At 42.4% G+C, this 20,719-nt stretch overlaps 1 protein-coding gene across 1 annotated transcript; it reads right to left on the reverse strand.

The window, feature by feature from the left end:
* Positions 1–441: 441 nt before the first annotated feature.
* Positions 442–20,342, reverse strand: LOC121546885 (T-box brain protein 1). Its single transcript, XM_041858097.2, has 6 exons — positions 19,464–20,342; positions 9,082–9,236; positions 5,756–5,877; positions 5,461–5,619; positions 5,074–5,135; positions 442–4,701 (listed from the first exon to the last, which is right to left on the reverse strand). The coding sequence occupies exons 1-6, from the start codon at positions 20,009–20,011 to the stop codon at positions 3,894–3,896; spliced, it is 1,854 nt and encodes a 617-aa protein (XP_041714031.2). The 5' UTR covers positions 20,012–20,342; the 3' UTR covers positions 442–3,893.
* Between the last annotated feature and the right edge of the window lie 377 nt (positions 20,343–20,719).

Here is a 20,719-nt window from a genome sequence, read left to right on the forward strand (position 1 = left end):
GTGTGTTCAAACACTCCTTTCTCCTACCCGAGTACATTTTAGTAAGTCAAACAATTTGACATGGGAATGTAACCTATAACAGTCTCTCATCTAGCATGCACACAAGTTACTTTGTTGTGTTTTTTATTTGTGATTTGAGTTAACAATAACTATTACTTGTGATTATTAAGATATTGCTCATGAAAGGGGTTACCAAGGCAACTGATTGCATAATGAGTCTGCTTTAATAAAGTATATTTTATAATGATTGAGTATAATCAAACTAGACTTAATATCAACATGTCTAATATACAGTACAATGGCTGTCGATATTATTCTGTTTATAACCTTGAGGTTGTTTTTTTTTTTTTTTTTACATTAAGTTGAATCTCAAACCAAAAAGTTGTGATAATTAAATGTTAATTAATGAATAAAAACAGTACAATACACAAGTAAGCCACCTTTTTAATAAATAAAAAAATTTTTCCTTCAATATTTTCTGCTATTTCAGTCTTTATTACATTAGAATAAATATTACAAATTCATTTAGTACAATGTTTTGCATTTCTCTACTGCATTCCTATATATCCTTTGCAGCCTCCTCGGCCCGATTGAGTTAATCAGATTGATACACCTTTATAAACATTTAAGGACATGCCATTTCACAGACTGAAGGCAAGGTGCCCTACTCCAGAGACTAACAGTCCATATTAAACACGAATTAACATGCTTCACTATCCAACTGTTGGATGGAGAATTTAACCTTTCAAGACTACCCCATCCTTAATCTCTTTTGAGTTTTTTAAGTCATCAAGACTGGATTACATTTCCCATTCACAGCTTCATTCTAATAAAAGAATCATGGGTTATGGATTGTTTATGGAAGATTTCTATTGGCAGTTTTTGTTTTGTTTATTGTAAGGAGTGAGATATACACTAGGGGGCAGTCCTGAGAACTCTACACCACATATACAGACAGAATTATCTATTTCTCTCAACTCACTAGCATTCATGTTAATGCAGGTTCAGTGCCAGACAGTGTCACATACAAAATCATGTAACGCCAGATACAGAGTAAAATTTCAGCACATTTTCGAAGCATTTGATCAAATCAACGTTTTTCAATTACTCTTGCAATATTGAACACCTTATAAATAAAAAGTCAAATCACATCTCAATTAATTGCACTTAAATAACAAAAAATTGTCCACCTCTTAACAAACAACTGTAATAATTAATTCCCCTTTTCATTCATTTAAAATGCTTAAGGGTAAAAAGTAACTTTTTGGGAAGAGACTCATGTTAGCAATATCATATTTGTTTACAGTGTCCAGCATAAGATCAACTCTACCTAAGAAAACATCTAAAGCTTGACTTTTTAAATTCCAGTTGATTCCCTTTCCTCTTCTATAGCACATGAAGTCAGTCCAATGACCTTTACTGTGCTATGGCATTATTGCATTATGAAGGTGTCACAGCAAAGTCAACATTATGCTAAGCTCTGTTTAGGGAAGGTGTCTTTCTGTTTACGAGCATATTTAATTTACAGATTTCTGCAATACCACAGATCTGATTGTCTTTTCCATCCTATTGCTCCAGTTTTATGTCAGAGAATCACTGATTTTTTCCACCTTCCAATAGGAAAACCAGCTTCTCTGTTTGTTTGTACTAAGGCAGTTTAGCCTGACACAAAATCGCAGAATTTCCCTTTGAAAGTTGGCATCTGTACAATTCATGAATTAATAATATAAAAACACCTTGAGGAGGTTAACAAAATTAACATCCAGTATATGAAAGTAGGATTATTATTATTTTTATATACAATTATATCTTACATTAAGTATATTCAATCATTGCCAGCAGGACTGACTGTAGACACACTGACCTGTTGTCTTTTTTTAAAACTCAAAAGTGGATGTGTTTTGGTCACCTTCCAGTGTGAGTGAGTGACTGTTTGTGAGTCATGTTTTCATGGCTAGCCTGTCACTCATTAAGTGCTAATTATATCATGTGTCTTACTGTACTCTGTGTACGATATACCGTAATCATAAGTGTGATAAGTAATGAGGTCCTGCCTTGATTACATTCCTGTCATTTCTTATGGCCTCGCAATTGGAGCACACACACCCAGCAATATGTGGTTTTAGACCACCAGTATCCCAGGGTCCTCTGAGTGAGTGGCTGCCTGTGACCCCCAGAGTTGTCTGTGGTCATTAGCACCTTGTGAAGGCCAGGGCTCTGATTGGCTCAGACTGGAGGCTCCCTCTCTCTAGCGCTCTCTCCTCTCTCTATAGATCTCGGTCACCTTGCCAGGAAGCTGCGCCATTGTCACGACATTATGAATCTAACGTCTGGGGGGGGACACGGTCTGCCGGGTCACGCTAACTAAGCCTGGGAGTGACACTACATAGGCTACATGTACCCTGTCTGTTTCTGGCTCTCTCTTAGCCATATACACTGAGTGTACAAAACATTAGGAACTGCTCTTTCCATGACAGGTGAATCCAGGTGAAAGCTATGATCCCTTATTAATGTCACCTGTTAAATCCACTTCAGTCAGTGTAGATGAAGGGGAGGAGCACTATGTTGAGCAACAGAGGTCAACGAATCCAATAAATATAGACAAATATTACCCTATATTACAATTAACCTGTGTAGGCCATTTAATAGTCTTTCTCATTGTGATTGTGTGTGTGTGCGTGTGTGCGTGTGTGTGTGGGGGGGTGTAAAACCATATACCCTGTTGGTAATGATTTCCAGTGTGTGTTGTCTGAGTGGCTCACGTTTTAATGTAGTTATTGATTGTGGTCTTTATTTGTGTGGCGACTGGGGCATTTTCAGATTGATTTGATCACACAGAGGGCGACCTCTGTTACAGTGAAACCGTGAAATACCGAACGCAGCTACCTGAAACAGTCTGGGAAGGAAGCCTGAGGGTTCAATTCAATTAATCGCTTTTGTAGTTGCCTCAGATTGTCTGTGAGATAAGTTGAATTCCACTGTGTTGTAAGGCTGTGCTGTTCTAAATGACAGACCTGCTGTAGGCGACAGTAGACCAGAGGAAGACTGGCCCGTCAGGCTTGATGCTGATTAGCGTTGACAATTCAGGCCATGTGCTCGCTAAGCTCCCCTCACCTCTAACACCTGACGCTGGCCTCTGCTCTCGCCTGCACCATCAGCTTGCAGTTCTTCACTTCTGTCACAAGGGGGAGTTCCAAACTCCTCAGATAGAGGATTAGACAGAAATTATTCAGTTTTGTTATTAACATCCAGTCGTGTCTGCATCTCGGTACATTGGGTCATGTGACAGTGAGCATATACTGAAAGTGGAGTTGGAGAATAGAGTAGTGTCTGTGTGTGAGCATGTGTGTGTGAGAGAGAGTGTGTGTCTGTGTGTGTGTGTGTGTGATGTGGGAAGACTGGACAGTCCCTGCAGGGGTCTGTCGGCAGGTGTGCAGACGTCTTATTTTTTAATCCCCAAACGTTAGAAAGACTTAAGTCACAGGTCTGCGTGTCTGTGTATCTACGTGTCTCTAGGGCAGTGTCTGTGGACCCAGTCAAATCGCCTTGGCTCTTTGGCCCTCGCACACATTGACAGTCATGTTCAAAGTGTTCCTGTCTGACCTTAGAAGGTCCTTGTCCTCAAACACATAACCAACACACAACCTTAGAGTAGCCTCCCTTTTGGGCTGTCGAGAGGTCCAGTCTGTCTGTATGTGTGAAAATGGCTGAGGTGCCAGATACCTAGCCCTTCTGTGATGTTGGCCTTCTGTGGTCAATAGAGTTTCAGTCCAGTGCCATTACATGACTTCATGGGACAGGCAGAGACACACGGCCATGTGGGAGATACCAAAGCACAAAGAGGACAGGAGGGGGACACTAGGAGAGAGTATTTACGTGGTGTGTGGGCTGCTTCAGTGGGTGTAAAAGCCATAGTAGCCGGCATCACTACTGCTGTCCTTTTCACAGACCTCCGCACTGCGGGTGGGCGGCGAGTTCTCCGTGCTGGAAGCGTAGGGCGACACTCGCCGCTTCTTGCTCTCTGCCCCACCCTCAAACAGGCCGGAGTCAGCCGAGTCCACCGATTTAACCGAGGGGGGTTCCAGCCAGGGGTCCTCTCCCCCCACCCCCGCCTCCTTGGGCTTGTCCTGCAGCGGGGGTGGGGGGCGGAGCGGCTCCAGGAGGGACGGGGGGTGGAGCCTGGGGTGACCTGGAAAGGTAGTGGAGGAGTTGGTAGAGGACACAGGCCTGAACCAGCCTAGACTGCGGCCGACTTTACTGGGACAGGGGTGGTTGAGATATGGAGGGGAGGGCCGGTCGGTGCTCCAGGCTACCGAGGAGGCTCCTGAGACGGATACGCTGGCCGAGGCGAAGGGGCTGTCCTCGTAGTAGCCCAGTGCATGTTGGGCCGACGTCTGCAGGGGGAAGGGCTTGTAGAAGCTGTTGCTGGAGAAGTCGCCCTCGTAGGAGTTGAAGTCCAGCCGGTTGGAGGCGACACTCTGCTGGGGGGAGAGGTACCAGCGGCTGTGGGGGCTGGCTGAGGGATCTTTGGCCTGATGGCCCATGGCTGCCACGTGCTCCCGGCTGTAGAAGCGGTTCTGGGGCAAGGGGTTCATGTACTGGTCCATCAGGTACCCCTGGGTGTAGCAGGTACCCGCCAAGAACTGCTGGCCCTCGGTGGGAGAGGGGGTGACGCGGTCGGAGTCAGATGGTGCGTACAGCCTAGGCAGGGGAACGGGGAGGAACGGGGAAGGGGCGCAACACAAGAAGAGGTGTTACTTCCTGGCAAAATGTCTGCAACATCAAATATATCTTAACCATCTAGCAGGTCTTTCACACCTCCTCATATCAACACGTCTTTGTTAGATTGAAATACATTGCCCTATTAGGTTTAGCAATTGTATATTTATTAGTTGGAGATATCTAGTGTTGATACGGTATGACTAAGTATGTGTGTCAGCACTGTGCTTCAGCGCCTGCTTGTACAGACATAGAGCTGGTTTAAAATGTAAAATATTCTCATTCAAGACTAGAGTTGTTTTTGAGGGGTTTTGTTTTCTCTTTATTCATTCGGTTATTTTCAGGCATACTCACGTGTCATAATTGTCCCGGAAACCTTTAGCAAAGGGGTTATGGTCTATTTTCAGCTGGGTGATCTGTGTAAGAAATAGCAGGAGACAGGATGGGAGAGGGGGCAAGGATAGGACAGACAGATCGTTGAGGAGAGAGAGTGTGAGAGCTTAGACGCATAGGAAAAAGAGAGAGTGAGAGAGGGAGGGAGAGCGAGAGAGAGAGAGATCACTGACTGCATTAAATAATTCATGAGGGTTACACAGTTTATTTTCTTATCGTGGGAAAGTCTTCTTCTTTGGCACCTCAGTGTGAGTACACTTCTATTCCTAATTACGTTATAAACGTCTATGGTGTGCTATGGAAAAGGGCACGTCAAATGAGCTGTTGAGGTCAGGCGAGGTGACTCACGTCTGCGTTCTGATAGGCTGTGACAGCGATGAATTGGGTCTCTGGGAAGACGAAGGTCTGGGCCTTGGCGGTGAGGAAGGGGTCCTCAGAACCATCCTCCTTCACTTCTACGATGTGCAGCCGTGGCTGGTACTTATGAAGTGACTGCAGAACGATCATCTAGGAGGGAACAGCACTGAATAATTAGTCCTAGAAGGGCATTATGACCATGAAAAACTATCAAAAGTAACACCAATGGAAAATCTCATTTGGATTTTATGACATATTTAAATGAGTTTCTGATCATATCGGTTACCTGTCCCACGTTGTTGGCGCTGCCCTTGTTGTTGGTAAGCTTGAGCTTGCCAAACGACACCTCCTGCCTCATCCAGTGAGCCCCTGTGTTGGGAGAGTCTGGGTGCATATACATCCTGTTCCCTATGGGATAGAGTTAGTTACAACGTTAAAGAAGCCTTCGTGAGCCCTTTATAAGTCTACATAAGCCTACATAAATGCTTCACAAATAATTGACAAGCAAATGCCATACTACACAATCACAGTTCCAGTTAACATTAGCAAAACGACCTACTAACCCGTTACTAAAGAATCATAGCCACCACAACAATGTTACCACGGCTACCACTACACTGTAATTAGTCAGGCGCCACACAGCCACAATACATGTTAGTGTATAACTCAAGTTGTATGGGGGTTCAAATTGTCATCGTTCTCAAAAAAATTTAGCTGCCTTCGGTTGATTCTCTTGGTGATTTCATCATACTAGGTACATTTAAACAAATGGAGTGGAGTGAGAGGGATGATTGGCCACTGAGGAAAAGACTGAATCCATGTTCCTTTCAATCCATAAGCATGGTTATAAATGCAGTTAGTATGGTCAAGTTGATGCTCTAACTCTCAATGCTACTCTTGAGGGACCCTACTGGGGATTCACTCATTGTACCATTGTATGTCATTGATTGCGGCTGTAAACATGACAGAGAGTGTGGTAATATACAGTGGGGAGAACAAGTATTTGATACACTGCCGATTTTGCAGGTTTTCCTACTTACAAAGCATGTAGAGGTCTGTAATTTTTATCATAGGTACACTTCAACTGTGAGAGACGGAATCTAAAACAAAAATCCAGAAAATCACATTGTATGATTTTTAAGTAATTAATTTGCAAGTGGACCTGGTCAATGACCTGAAGAGAGCTGGGACCACAGTCTCAAAGAAAACCATTAGTAACACACTACGCCGTCATGGATTAAAATCCTGCAGCGCACGCAAGGTCCCCCTGCTCAAGCCAGCGCATGTACAGGCCCGTCTGAAGTTTGCCAATGACCATCTGGATGATCCAGAGGAGGAATGGGAGAAGCTCATGTGGTCTGATGAGACAAAAATAGATATTTTTGGTCTAAACTCCACTCGCCGTGTTTGGAGGAAGAAGAAGGATAAGTACAACCCCAAGAACACCATCCCAACCGTGAAGCATGGAGGTGGAAACATCATTCTTTGGGGATGCTTTTCTGCAAAGGGGACAGGACGACTGCACCGTATTGAGGGGAGGATGGATGGGGCCATGTATCGCGAGATCTTGGCCAACAACCTCCTTCCCTCAGTAAGAGTATTTAAGATGGGTCGTGGCTGGGTCTTCCAGCATGACAACGACCTGAAACACAGCCAGGGCAACTAAGGAGTGGCTCCGTAAGAAGCATCTCAAGGTCCTGGAGTGGCCTAGCCAGTCTTCAGACCTGAACCCAATAGAAAATCTTTGGAGGGAGCTGAAAGTCTGTATTGCCCAGCAACAGCCCCGAAACCTGAAGGATCTGGAGAAGGTATGGAGAAGTGGGCCAAAATCCCTGCTGCAGTGTGTGCAAACCTGGTCAAGACCTACAGGAAACTTATGATCTTTGAAATTGCAAACAAAGGTTTCTGTACCAAATATTAAGTTCTGCTTTTCTGATGTATCAAATACTTATGGCATGCAATAAAATACAAATTAATTACTTAAAAATCATACAATGTGATTTTCTGGATTTTTGTTTTAGATTCTGTCTCTCACAGTTGAAGTGTACCTATGATAAAAATTACAGACCTCTACATGCTTTGTAAGTAGGAAAACCTGCAAAATAAGCAGTGTATCAAATACTTGTTCTCCCCACTGTATATATACAGACCTTGTATATATATGGCCCACTCCTCCATACAGACCTTCTCCAGATCCTTCAGGTTTCGGGGCTGTCGCTGGGCAATACGGACTTTCAGCTCCCTCCAAAGATGTTCTATTGGGTTCAGGTCTGGAGATTGGCTAGGCCACTCCAGGACCTTGAGATGCTTCTTACGGAGCCACGCCTTAGTTGCCCTGGCTGTGTGTTTCGGGTCGTTGTCATGCTGGAAGACCCAGCCACGACCCATCTTCAATGCTCTTACTGAGGGAAGGAGGTTGTTGGCCAAGATCTCGCGATACATGGCCCCATCCATCCTCCCCTCAATACGGTGCAGTCGTCCTGTCCCCTTTGCAGAAAAGCATCCCCAAAGAATGATGTTTCCACCTTTGGGATGGTGTTCTTGGGGTTGTACTCATCCTTCTTCTTCCTCCAAACACGGCGAGTGGAGTTTAGACCAAAAAGCTCTATTTTTGTCTCATCAGACCACATGACCTTCTCCCATTCCTCCTCTGGATCATCCAGATGGTCATTGGCAAACTTCAGACGGGCCTGGACATGCGCTGGCTTGAGCAGGGGGACCTTGCATGCGCTGCAGGATTTTAATCCATGACGGCGTAGTGTGTTACTAATGGTTTTCTTTGAGACTGTGGTCCCAGCTCTATTCAGGTCATTGACCAGGTCCTGCCGTGTAGTTCTGGGCTGATCCCTCACCTTCCTTATGATCATTGATGCCCCACGAGGTGAGATCTTGCATGGAGCCCCAGACCGAGGGTGATTGACCGTCATCTTGAACTTCTTCCATTTTCTAATAATTGCGCCAACAGTTGTTGCCTTCTCACCAAGCAGCTTGCCTATTGTCCTGTAGCCCATCCCAGCCTTGTGCAGGTCTACAATTTTATCCCTGATGTCCTTACACAGCTCTCTGGTCTTGGCCATTGTGGAGAGGTTGGAGTCTGTTTGATTGAGTGTGTGGACAGGTGTCTTTTATACAGGTAACGAGTTCAAACAGGTGCAGTTAATACAGGTAATGAGTGGAGAACAGGAGGGCTTCTTAAAGAAAAACTAACAGGTCTGTGAGAGCCGGAATTCTTACTGGTTGGTAGGTGATCAAATACTTATGTAATGCAATAAAATGCAAATTAATTACTTGAAAATCACACAATGTGATTTTCTGGATTTTTGTTTTAGATTCCGTCTCTCACAGTTGAAGTGTACCTATGATACAAATTACAGACCTCTACATGCTTTGTAAGTAGGAAAACCTGCAAAATCGGCAGTGTATCAAATACTTGTTCTCCCCACTGTATATTTTTATATTTAAGTCATTTAGCAGATGCTCTTACCCAAAGTGACTTACTCAAGGGCATTTCGATAGATTTTTCACCTAGTCTGCTCAGGGATTTGAACCAGCGACCTTTCGGTTACTGGCCCAACGTTGGCCCAAACGTTCTTAACCGCTAGATAATCATACCTGGCATGTTAACCTCTGCTTTGCCACACTGGACCCACTTGCCTCCCTGGTACCTCCAGTGGTGCTGGTCGGACAGGACCACGTCCACATACACATTGTAGTGGGCTGATGGGTCCAGAACGCTGATGTTGAAACTCAGGAAGGGGAACATCCTCCTTGAGTAGAAGAGAGGAGAAAAACGTCATCATCAAATAAGAGAAGAGGTAGATATAGTTCGTTAAAATACACTGAAACAGATGTACTGTAGCGTTTTCTTATAGAGCCAGAATTGAATTTAAGTAACACAAAAATGATGCGGTATTGCTCTTTGCAATAGCCGTATTATGTGTGGTGTTATCGCTGTACTACCATTATTCCAATGTGGATATCTACACACAATTGAAATAAAAATTGTGCAATTAACATTTCTTGACTTGACAGCTTTACAAGACTACCATCACAATGACAAAATCTACTTTTAGCTACAAATTGTACTGCAATCGGAAGCAATCACAAAGCATCTTTGTCAGAAACAACAGCGAGCAAGATAGAGAGGGGATTTCTGTGTGTACATTTTTTAAGGTGTAGTGTGTGTTTCTTCTGTGTGCGGTTAGAGGGCTGAGGGGCAAAGCAGGGGGATAGGAGTGTAGTGGACGTTAATATTTAATATGGCTGTTAATAAAATATGGACCAGAAGCCGCATCTGATTGCTGGAGCTTTACTTGGTGAACTGATTTTGATCACCAGGGCCGTCACTGAGAGTAGGTAACGGGGAGGTCAGCCTGTCTCCAGGTAATACAGTAGGGGAATACTGGCTAAAGTTAGGCCAAACACATGAAAAGCGCACACACACACACACACACACACACACACACACACACACATACATATTGTACAGCACACACACACGCACGTACGGGAGCACCTACGAATGCGCACGCATGCACACCAACATATAAGGGTACCGGGGCAGTAGTACACAACAAAAACACAGGATTACTTTCTGCTGGAGTGGATTTCCCGAATACATTATATAACCCCTTGCCCTCAATCGCCCTGGCATATATACTATATATACACATATCAGTTTACACTAGGCTGTATATGCCTTCATTATGATACTGCAGGTTGCTGCTGTTCGAGATAAACACAGGGTAATTGGTGGAGCTAAATCATCGCGGGACGCTTGACATTTGGTTCGCTGTTTTTACACTCCATAGTACACGAGGCTATAGCACTGCCAATGCAATACATTCGCTGAGATAGTGTGCTTCAGTGAAGGGTAGATACTTGATCAGATAAGGTTTTGCCTTTCATTAGCGGTGGTTCTAAATTCAAGAAGCTGTGCTAAAAACACACTTCCTTTCCAGATACTCTCATCACCACCAACCAGCCAACTCAGGAACTGACTATTAGTATCCATTGTAGTATATGCCATTTAGCAGACGCTTTTATCCAAAGCGACTTACAGTCATGTGTGCATACATTTTTACGTATGGGTGGTCCCGGGGATCGAACCCACTACCCTGGCGTTACAAGCGCCATGCTCTACCAATTGAGCTACAGAGGACCACGTGAATCTAGGGACAGGTTTTGAAAATAAGCGTGAGCTAGAAACACTATAGTGCAACGCAATCCGACGATTGTTTGTTCAATGTGTCAATGTGTTTGTACTGTGTCCCTATCCAAATAAAATTAACTATGGCGAGAATAATAATGCAATTCTTGCTACAATATTCATAATCAATACTGAAGGTGCTTACTTTTTAGAGGGTTAAATGTTGGTCGGTTTAATTGAACCATGGTAAAGTATTTAATGCTATAAAACTATAGCAGAGATTGACGGAGAGAGACGCTCTGCCTCTTACACTGACAGTCCTGTCTGCCTCGGTATGATAGAACGGGCATTACCTTTTCCACTTGGTGTGAGCCTATAAATTCAGCTAATTTAAATTCAGTCTACTCTACCCTCAAGCTGTTTCAGTAGTAAGCAGTGTAAAATAAGTGAGGTGTATAAAGGGATATTTGTTTTTGTGTAAACTGTTTGTATGAGTGTGTGTGGACAGAGGGCATTCACTCTGGAGTCTCTTACTCCATTGGTGTGTGTGTATGTGTGTGCGTGTTGTGTATCTCACAGACTTCAGTGCCACAGTCATATAGTCAATGCAAACTGTACTCTGCGGGACAAAACTGTTTCCTCTTCAATAACCACGTTTCCATCCACAGTTTTTATGCGAGTAAAGTCATACCTTATAAAAATCAATCACGACAGCTGTGATGGAATGTTTAAAATGCCGACAGATCATTTGTTCGTTCGACATTGTTATTCGAGAAATGGCGGTGGAAACGCCTTTATGCGAAAATACTGATATGACAACCATCATATCGAAGTAAACTTGGAGTCACGCGCTGATATCCCACTACGACTCGGGAAACCATGCAGGTTATTAGGCTACAGATGAAATAAATGATGATGAACTTCACACAGGGTGGTGAAAGTGGTGATGCTCCTTTCCAATAAATATCGAGGGGCTTATTCTGGTGAAATGATGATCGATGCTAGACTGCCATTTGATAAATACAAATATTCACGTACCAAGATCAGAGTAGGCATATTTGCTATTTAACGCAACAGTTTTTGTAGAGTTGAAAATGCAATGGAAACACACTGAACTTTAGATTTTTATTCGGTACATGAAAACTTAAGCGAATTTTGTGTGCACTACGTCATCACGCACAGATTTTTATCTGCAACAAGTCAGTTTGGTGTAAACACCACTGGTGGGAGATTGCGCATATTTTATTTATGCGGATTTTAGAATATTCACATGAAAATCTGTCGCCAATTGGATGGAAACCTAGCAACTGTTATAAAATATGTTTTGTTTGTGTTTGTGCTGCATGCTTTTGATGTGACAAGATGGAAGTGGCTGTCACATACTGTATCTGTACGAGATAATGTGCCTACTGATTTCATTGACAAAACTCACATGAGACCTTACACACATCATATACCCTTTGTACAAAATCCAATTAGGTGATGATATATTTTCCATCTACAGTAAACCCCCAAACTGTTGGATAGCAGTCTGACTACTTGCATCATGGGCAGCCCACTGCAACAATCAATCACAATTCTTGGTGAAACCCAAGTATTGTGGCAGCTCCTTAGCTGCTAGCAAATAACAGGTGATAGGTTTCTCCATCTATGTCTGTGTTTAAAGGCCAAGTGCAGTAAAAATTCTGTTTTACCTGTATTTTGTATGATATTGTACAACAGTTAATGAAACTAACATTGTAAAAGTGTGAAAATGTTTTATCAGTATTATTTCCTGACAGTTGCTGGTTGAAAATACAATCTATATATAGGACCTTCTAATCAGCTGATTTGAGACACCATGGAGTCAATTGATTTATATACCAATAACAAAGAGAGTTCCAAACCTCTCTGCCAATGACAGCTAGTTTTCAGTTTTCACCTCCCCACTCAAACCACTCTCAGACAGCCGTAGCAAAATTCTTGCTTGAGAAATAGTTGTTTTCTTAATGGAAATCTATTACAGTAAGGTACTTAATTGTTACCCAGAAATTATTTGATATTGAAATAAAAAAACAGCGGCATTAATATAAGTGAAAACAGAAACTGGCGGCAGGCTGTTTGAGTCATGAGTGGAACCCCTACACCTGCGCCATGAGGTAATAGAAAACAAAAACACTGAAAGTTGAAATTTTCCTTCACTTATATTGTCAGACTTATTTAAACTAAGGGCTTTTATCAGAACTTGTCAAGGGGAAACCACAGACATGTGGAGGAGGTTCAGGGGTTTTTGTCATTGAGAGTGCAGGCGGAGGTCTGGAAACTTCTCTGGCTGAGACTGAAAGGCAGAGAGGCTGACACAACCACAGAATGGTCTAGCCATGCCATGATTCCATGTCCAGTGACTCCCAATTTTTTAACATCTTTATTTAACAAAGCAAGTCAGTTAAGAACACATTTTTATTTACAATGACGGACGACGCTGGGCCAATTGTGCGCCGCCCTATGGGACTCCCAAGCACGGCCGGATTGTGATACAGCCTGGAATCGAACCAGGGTCTGTAGTGACACCTCAAGCACTGAGATGCAGTGCCTTAGACAGCTGCACCACTCAGGAGCCCACTCCACTAGTGTCTGGGACTGTAGGCGAAACCTGTCTGGTATGACAGGGTAGTGTCCATTCTGAGTAAATCCTTGTATTTACGTCAAACGTAGTCATAGCTGTACCTGTAGTACTTGCCAGACTGCCACTCATTTAAAATGTGGGTGAAGTTTTGAAAAAACATTTCAATGACAAAAATGGGATTGTCTTTGAAATGGCATATAGAGAAAGAGAGAGCACACAGGGAAGGAAAAAAGGGGGTAGAGGGAAAGAAGGAGGGATTGTCCTGGGGATGTGAAGCAGAAGCTGGAGAATGACTGGATATTCACCAGGGAGAAGACTTTGATGCTTGAGCGCACCCACTGATTCAACAGGACAGGAGTTCAGGTCCAGTTTGTGTCACCAGACAAGTACACTTGATCAACTATGATGAAAACATGCCAGTCTACAGCTGCTGCTGGACACAAGCAGAGTTTCACACTATTTATAGGCATCTATTCTCTATCCACTGTATCAATGTACAGTATAGATAACCTTCGTGTAGATAGAAAACAGTACAGGTGCAATGATTGCAGCTCAGGAATATATAGTCAGATTATGTTATTTGATACACATTGAAGATATGATTGATGATACAGTATACTGTTTGCATTGGATGAATCAGTAAAGCAGTAGACTTTAGATATTGGCTGCACAGTAATTCAAATATACTGACTATATACAAACATATTATTGCTGAAAGCATGAACCTCAAATCAAACATACTGGGCAAAAACTGGTTTAATCAACGTTGTTGCCACGTCATTGTAACAGTAAAAATCTATGTGATGACGTTGAATCAACATGAAAAACTAATTGGAATTGTAAAAAGTCATCAACATCAGGGCATTTTGTCTTTTTTTCACCCAACTTTTAACCTAAATCCAATGACATGGTGATTTGTTTTGTTGATTTCACGTTGAATTCACATTAGTTGACAACTCAACCAAATGTAAATCAAAACTAAACGTTGAACTGACGTCTGTGCCGAGAGGGACAGTTTCTATGAGTGGACGTCACCATACATGCTCCATATTCTCTACATCCGTCAAGAACCTAAACATCAGAGCGTACAGGAAGTCCTTGGGTTAGTTCTTTTTGAAAAGTCTGCACTAGAGGTTTCTGCAAGACATTGCATCTTCTATGTATGCACTCACCAACAGCTGTACAGGATGTGACAAGTCATTTAAAAAGCCTAAGACACCAAAAACTTGAAATAGTCCTACTTCTGCTTCACTAGAGAGAGAGCGAGAGGGAAGGGATAGAGAGAGAGAGAGAGAGAGAGAGAGAGAGAGAGAGAGAGAGAGAGAGAGAGAGAGAGAGAGAGACAGAGAGAGAGAGAGACAGAGAGACAGAGAGACAGAGAGAGAGAGACAGAGAGAAAGAGAGAGAGACAGAGAGACAGAGAGAGCAGAGAGAGACAGAGACAGAGAGCGAGAGAGGGACAGAGAGAGAGACAGAGAGAGAGAGTGAGAGAGAGACAGAGCGAGAGAGACAGAGAGAGAGAGAGATAGAGGGGGGGGGGGGGGATTTAGGTTGATCCCTAAAAAGCCAGGAACATATACTGAACAAAAATATAAATGCAACATGTGTTGGTCCCATGTTTCATGAGCTGAAATAAAAGATAAATCCCAAAAATGTTCCATATGCACAAAAAGCTTATTTCTCTCTAATTTTGTGCACACATTTCTAATTTCTTTACATCCCTGTTAGAGAGCATTTCTTCTTTGCCAAGATAATACATCCATATCAAGAAGCTGATTAAACAGCATGATCATTACACAGTTGCACCTTGTGCTGGGGACAATAAAAGGCCACTCTAAAATGTGCAGTTTTGTCACACAACATATAATGCCACAGTTGTCCGAAGTTTTGAGGGATTGTGCAATTGGCATGCTGACTGCAGGAATGTCCAACAGAGCTGTTGCCAGATAATTTAATGTTAATTTCTCTACCAACGTCGTTTTAGAGAATTTGGCAGTATGGGGTGCTGAGGAGTATTTGTAATAAAGCCCTTTTGTCGGGAAAAACTCATTCTGATTGACTGGGCCTGGCTTCCCAGTGGTTGGTCCTGGCTCCTAAGGGGTGGGCCTATGCCCTCCCAGGCCCACCCATGGCTGCGCCCCTGCCCAGTCATGTGAAATCCATAGATTAGGGCCTAATGAATTTTTTCAATTGACTGATTTCCTTCTATGAACTGTAAGTCAGTAAAATCCTTGAAATTGTTGCATGTTGCGTTTATATTTTTGTTCAGTAGATGCATTACCCAGATACAGACTAGGTTGCACTTGATGTTAACAACCACTGATTGCTATCTTTACAAACGCTTATGTGCATTTTTATTCACAGCCAGTTTTCAGGAACACCTCTTGACAGCTACAGTAAATAAAACATCAGACTAAAACATCTGACACTTTCCGCTACGGTTTCAAAATCCAGCATAGTATTACTCCATAAACTGGAGCTGTAAAAATTATAATACAAACAATGGATTTATGTAGTACTTTTATAGGACCAAAGACGCTTACAACCAATCAACAAACAAACTCTACTTCATCCTTCACCCTCATTCTCTACTTCAGACATGTTCATTATTCAAGCAATAAGGCCCGAGGGGGTGTGGTATATTGGCCATATACCACACCCCCTCGAGGTGCCTTATTGCTATTATAAACTGGTTACCAATGTAATTAGAGCAGTAAAAATACATGTTTTGTCATACCCGTGGTATACGGTCTGATATACCCCGGCTGTTAGCCAATCAGCATTCAGGGCTCAAACCAGCCAGTTTATAATAGTTTATCGATAGTTTATACATGGGTAATAAACAGTTATAACACAATGGTTTATTATATTGTGATTGATTGATCCTAAATAGTTTTTTAAATGTTGAAATGTTTTTTTGGAACACATTATCAAGATTCAATGAACCAGAAACAGACAGATTTATTTTCTCTCTGAGCAGGTTACCATGATTCCTGTGAGTCTAAAGTTAGCTCGAAACTCTCTGTCTACACTGTAAGAACTTACTCAATCATCTCCTTCCAAGAACACATCATGCTAAAGATCAATAACAGTTAGAAACAGTCAAATTAGAGAATATTAAAGATTTGAATAATATCAAAATCCAGAAGGCACTCAACAACATAATGGTTGTTTATTTTGCAAGTTGTCTTATTTTACAAGAGATGTTTCTGAAACATTAACAATGACTGAATGCAGTTGTTGCAAAAAATGCATTTCCTGGTCAAATTCTAATCATGTACATTTTAGTCATTTAGCAGAAGCTCTTATCCAGAGCCACTTACAGTTAGTTATTTTTCATACTGGCCCCCCGTGGGAATTGAACCCACAACCCTGGCGTTGCAAACGCCATGCTCTACCAACTGAGCTACATCTCTGCCGGCCATTCCCTCCCCTACCATGGACGACGCTGGGCCAATTGTACATTTTAGTCATTTAGCAGACGCTCTTATCCAGAGCGATTTACAGGAGCAATTAGGGTTAAGTGCCTTGCTCAAGGGCACATCGACAGATTTTTCACCTAGTCGGCTCGGGGATTAGAACCAGCGACCTTTCGATTACTGGCCCAATGCTCTTAACCACTAAGCTACCTTAGTTATGTTGCTATCAGCGATCTTAATGCACGGCAGACCACTATCAACATATACAAACCTCTTATCAACAGATAAGGTTTCAGTGAGGTTACCATTGCCACTGCCATGAGTCAGACAGAGATTCAGTGGTGGTGAAGATGGCTGGGCCAAGCCAATGTTAAACGAATTGGTCTTGTCTTAGAGGAAAACTTGAAAAGAACAGGAGAACTAGGGCCCCTGGCACAGGCATAGGGATTGCTGCACATTTCAAAGGCCAGACTTGTTCTTCTGAGGGAACGGGATCCTCACTCGCTGTACTCTTACTGTACCAGAGAAGAGGTGAGGGTGAAGAAAGAGAAAAAACACCTTGTCTTCCTTCCTGAACATCAAAGGTGCCTAGCAACACCCTTCTGTGTATGGCCATCTGAAGCCTTGCTGGTTCTCACTCTGCCCTTCACCCCCCACCTCTCTCTCTCTCTCTCTTGGCTCTATGGAAGTTCCATTGGAACTGATGACCATTGCAGACCCCAATAGCTCAAAGACTTTTCTTTCACTATCAGTGGAAAATTCCATCATGAGAAGAGCTATTTTGTTTTGTGGTTAAAAGTGTTTGTTTATAACATGCAGTATTTCAATTCAATATGCATCTAATTATTACTATCGTATCGTGATTGTGTAGGCCTATGTTGGTACGTGTATGTGTGCATGCGTGTGTGTGTGTGAAGGGGGGGGGGGGGGCATTATGTGTATTTTAAGAGATGTATTAATTACTTTAATTACATGAGCTGGGATGACCATGACCAGACTGTCATTTTCCACAGGGTTATCTGCCAAAAGATGTTATGTCAAAAACGGACATGCACTCACACATGCACGCACGCACACACACACACACACACACACACACACACACACACACAGCCTGCCCCACAAATAATTCAATTGGCCCCAAATAAATGTTTGATACATTTCCATCCATTTCCAAAGTCCCAGAGGACAGTGCAAGACTATGGCAAGGATTAAAATGCACCTGTGTCCAGGATTTCGTGAACAAGACCTTCACACAAAAAAATCACAACTGCATTCATAAGATCAGTCTGTGGAAAGAATTTGCTTATACTTGAAGAACTCTCTTCAGCAGCTCTTTCTTAGCGAGAGGAGAGGAAAGGAGAATATAGTGGTGGACAGACTGGATAGTAGTGCATTTTTGACTCTCATTGAAGTTCATTTCATTTTTAAGAGCGAGAACGAGAGATGACACAGTGTATGTACCCTACAAAGGGTGAACATGAGTAACTGGACACATTCTGGCATACAAAATGTGAATATGAAAAGTAGCTAATGAAAATACTGTACATATAATTTTCAAAAAGAGTAGACTTTTCATTGATCAATATTGTTTAGTGCACACTGTTGTGCTCGGCAAAGCATTCATTTTATGATTGTTGTACATACATTTTAGAATAATCAAATTTTTCGGATAAATACAGGTAACCTAATAACATATTTATGACACAATTTTTGCATCTTAAATATATTCATCTAAATTATGTATTTACATAATTTTAAAAGCTCCATGTTGGCAGTAAATACAGTGTTAACTGGAAGGGCAAACATGTAATTAATTTAAAATATCAATGTCCTATTATATGACAGCGCACTTGGTCTTTTGAGAGATCAGAATCATGAGAAACTGATGGCCTGAAACCTTGTGTCAGATGGATGTGTCGCATATTAGTAAATTAATCATCATCGACATGACTGGATCTTAATGCTCGGTGACCTATGCGACATCCCCTCCAGCCATTTCTTCCCCTCTGTTCGTTGCTGGGTGGGTTGGGAGCCAGTGGCTTATGCCACCGTCGTGATACCCTCTGCATGCACTTCAGGGGGTCAGGCTGAAGTGTCATAATGTTTCCAGCAAAAATATTTCCCTGATATTGTGGCTAGTATTTATGCTCGTCATCATAACACATTGGACTCAAACCGACCCATGAGAACTCGGATTACTTGGCCTATTATTTTCATGATTAGCTACACAAGTTAAATAAATTACGATATAACGGTCAAATAAAAAGTCAATACGCAAAGGAAAACGAGAAAAATATGATGTGAGAAGCTCTTAATGTTGGAGTTTGTTTATTTTAGGTTTAGCATAAATATCATGCCGTTTTCATGTTGGGAAAAATTGCTCTATAGATTTTCCAGCGAGTTTAACACTAAAATGTTTAACACTCATTAATATATATATTTTTGGAGCACTTTGTTAGTCTGTGTAGCGGGTCGATGCCCTCATGCCCTGTCTGGATTCATTCGTATAGGCCTAAGTCTTTGGCAGTTTGGCACAAATTGAAACTTCATAATAAGGCCATCATTAGCCAATACATTGTTTAGGAATGACCTCAAGGAAAACAAGAGCAAGGCAGTAAAGGAACTTTCCCTGAACTTCTCACCAATGATTTGCCCACAAGTGCTCATACCTGTCCTTGGCACCTGTCAACAACTTTCAGCGCGCGCCGACATACCTATGGTACAAATTGTGGTAATTTGTCATTTGGTGGCTAAATAAGATGTAGGTTTATAAATAGGCAATACGTTTCCCTCTGAGGGAATTTGTATTTTTACTCACCGCCCCTGTTTCGTTATGATCATTTCGGTTTGGTATTTGTGGAACTTCGCCCACAGAGGATAGTTGTTGAGGAGAGCTTGCGTCTTCCCGCACACCTGTAGCCCAGGTAAGGGGTAGAGTGGCGCGCGAGGGTACCCATGTTGAAAGGGTGCGGAATAACTCTCCGCAGAGGCAGGGTAAACTTCTTTGCTAGTTGTCGAGAAACCTTCACTTCCCGTTGGTAAATAAGTATGTCCCGTTCCGTTTCTAGTCGGCGACCTGACACTGCTGAAATGGCAGCTATTGAGGGGAGTTGATAGGTAAAACCTCCCGGGTTGCGCTCCGAATCCGGCCACAGTTTGGTCTGCGTGGTACGGCACTGCCGACCCGTCTTGTCCGTTTTGAATTGAGTCTTGGTAATAGAACCTGGTGTCCTGAATTCCCATTTTACACTCCGCTAAATCCTTGCTGCGTTGAAGGTGATTGTTGATATCGGTGTCTTTTCCGAAAGTTTGCGTATCAGTCCCATTCGACATACTGAGGTAAAGATTGCCACCTATGCCGCCCATTTGCAGCCCCAGTCTCAGTGTATGTGCAATGTCATAGGTTCACCGTGCCCCTCTGTTTAACGTCCAGTGAAATGAAAGCGCTTTTACGGATTTTGAGATAAATGCACAAACTGCAACATTTCGTCCACCTACCGATGTTTTTTCACTCGAGCTAAATACAATTTACTAAAGTTCCTAGACCAATAAGTCTATCGACTTCTGGAAAACGCACCCTACATTTAAATATACCAACAAATTGGCAATAATTTAAAATAGCCTACTATTTATTAAAAGAAACGGGCTAATTATTTTATCTTCGGTCTTCGATTGTCTTGTCTTTTTTGTCAAGAGTCCCTACCAGTGCCTCAAACACATGTCCAGGTTCATAACCTATGATATATACATTTTGCGATTGGTAATTGGTTGGAGGTGGGTCTGATGTCGAAGCTGGACGTGATAGGCTTGCATTTCGCAATAACCCTCCCCTATTCCCTGAGGACTTGCTCGTGCGCATATTCTAACTAAGCAGACAACACGATAAACAACTTGAACACTTTCTGAAATGGTTATGAGTGCAACAGTTTCTCACATTACTTCAGGTCGTGAACACATTTTAGGAAATATAAATAATACAGTGCACCAGTCGGTTACTGGAATTGCATGTGATCAAAATAACCTCATTATTTATTTCAGTGGAAGGCATATAAAATTCTATAATCAAAATGATAA

This window comes from Coregonus clupeaformis, chromosome 1 (assembly GCF_020615455.1).
Source record: "Coregonus clupeaformis isolate EN_2021a chromosome 1, ASM2061545v1, whole genome shotgun sequence".
Lineage (NCBI taxonomy): Eukaryota > Metazoa > Chordata > Actinopteri > Salmoniformes > Salmonidae > Coregonus > Coregonus clupeaformis.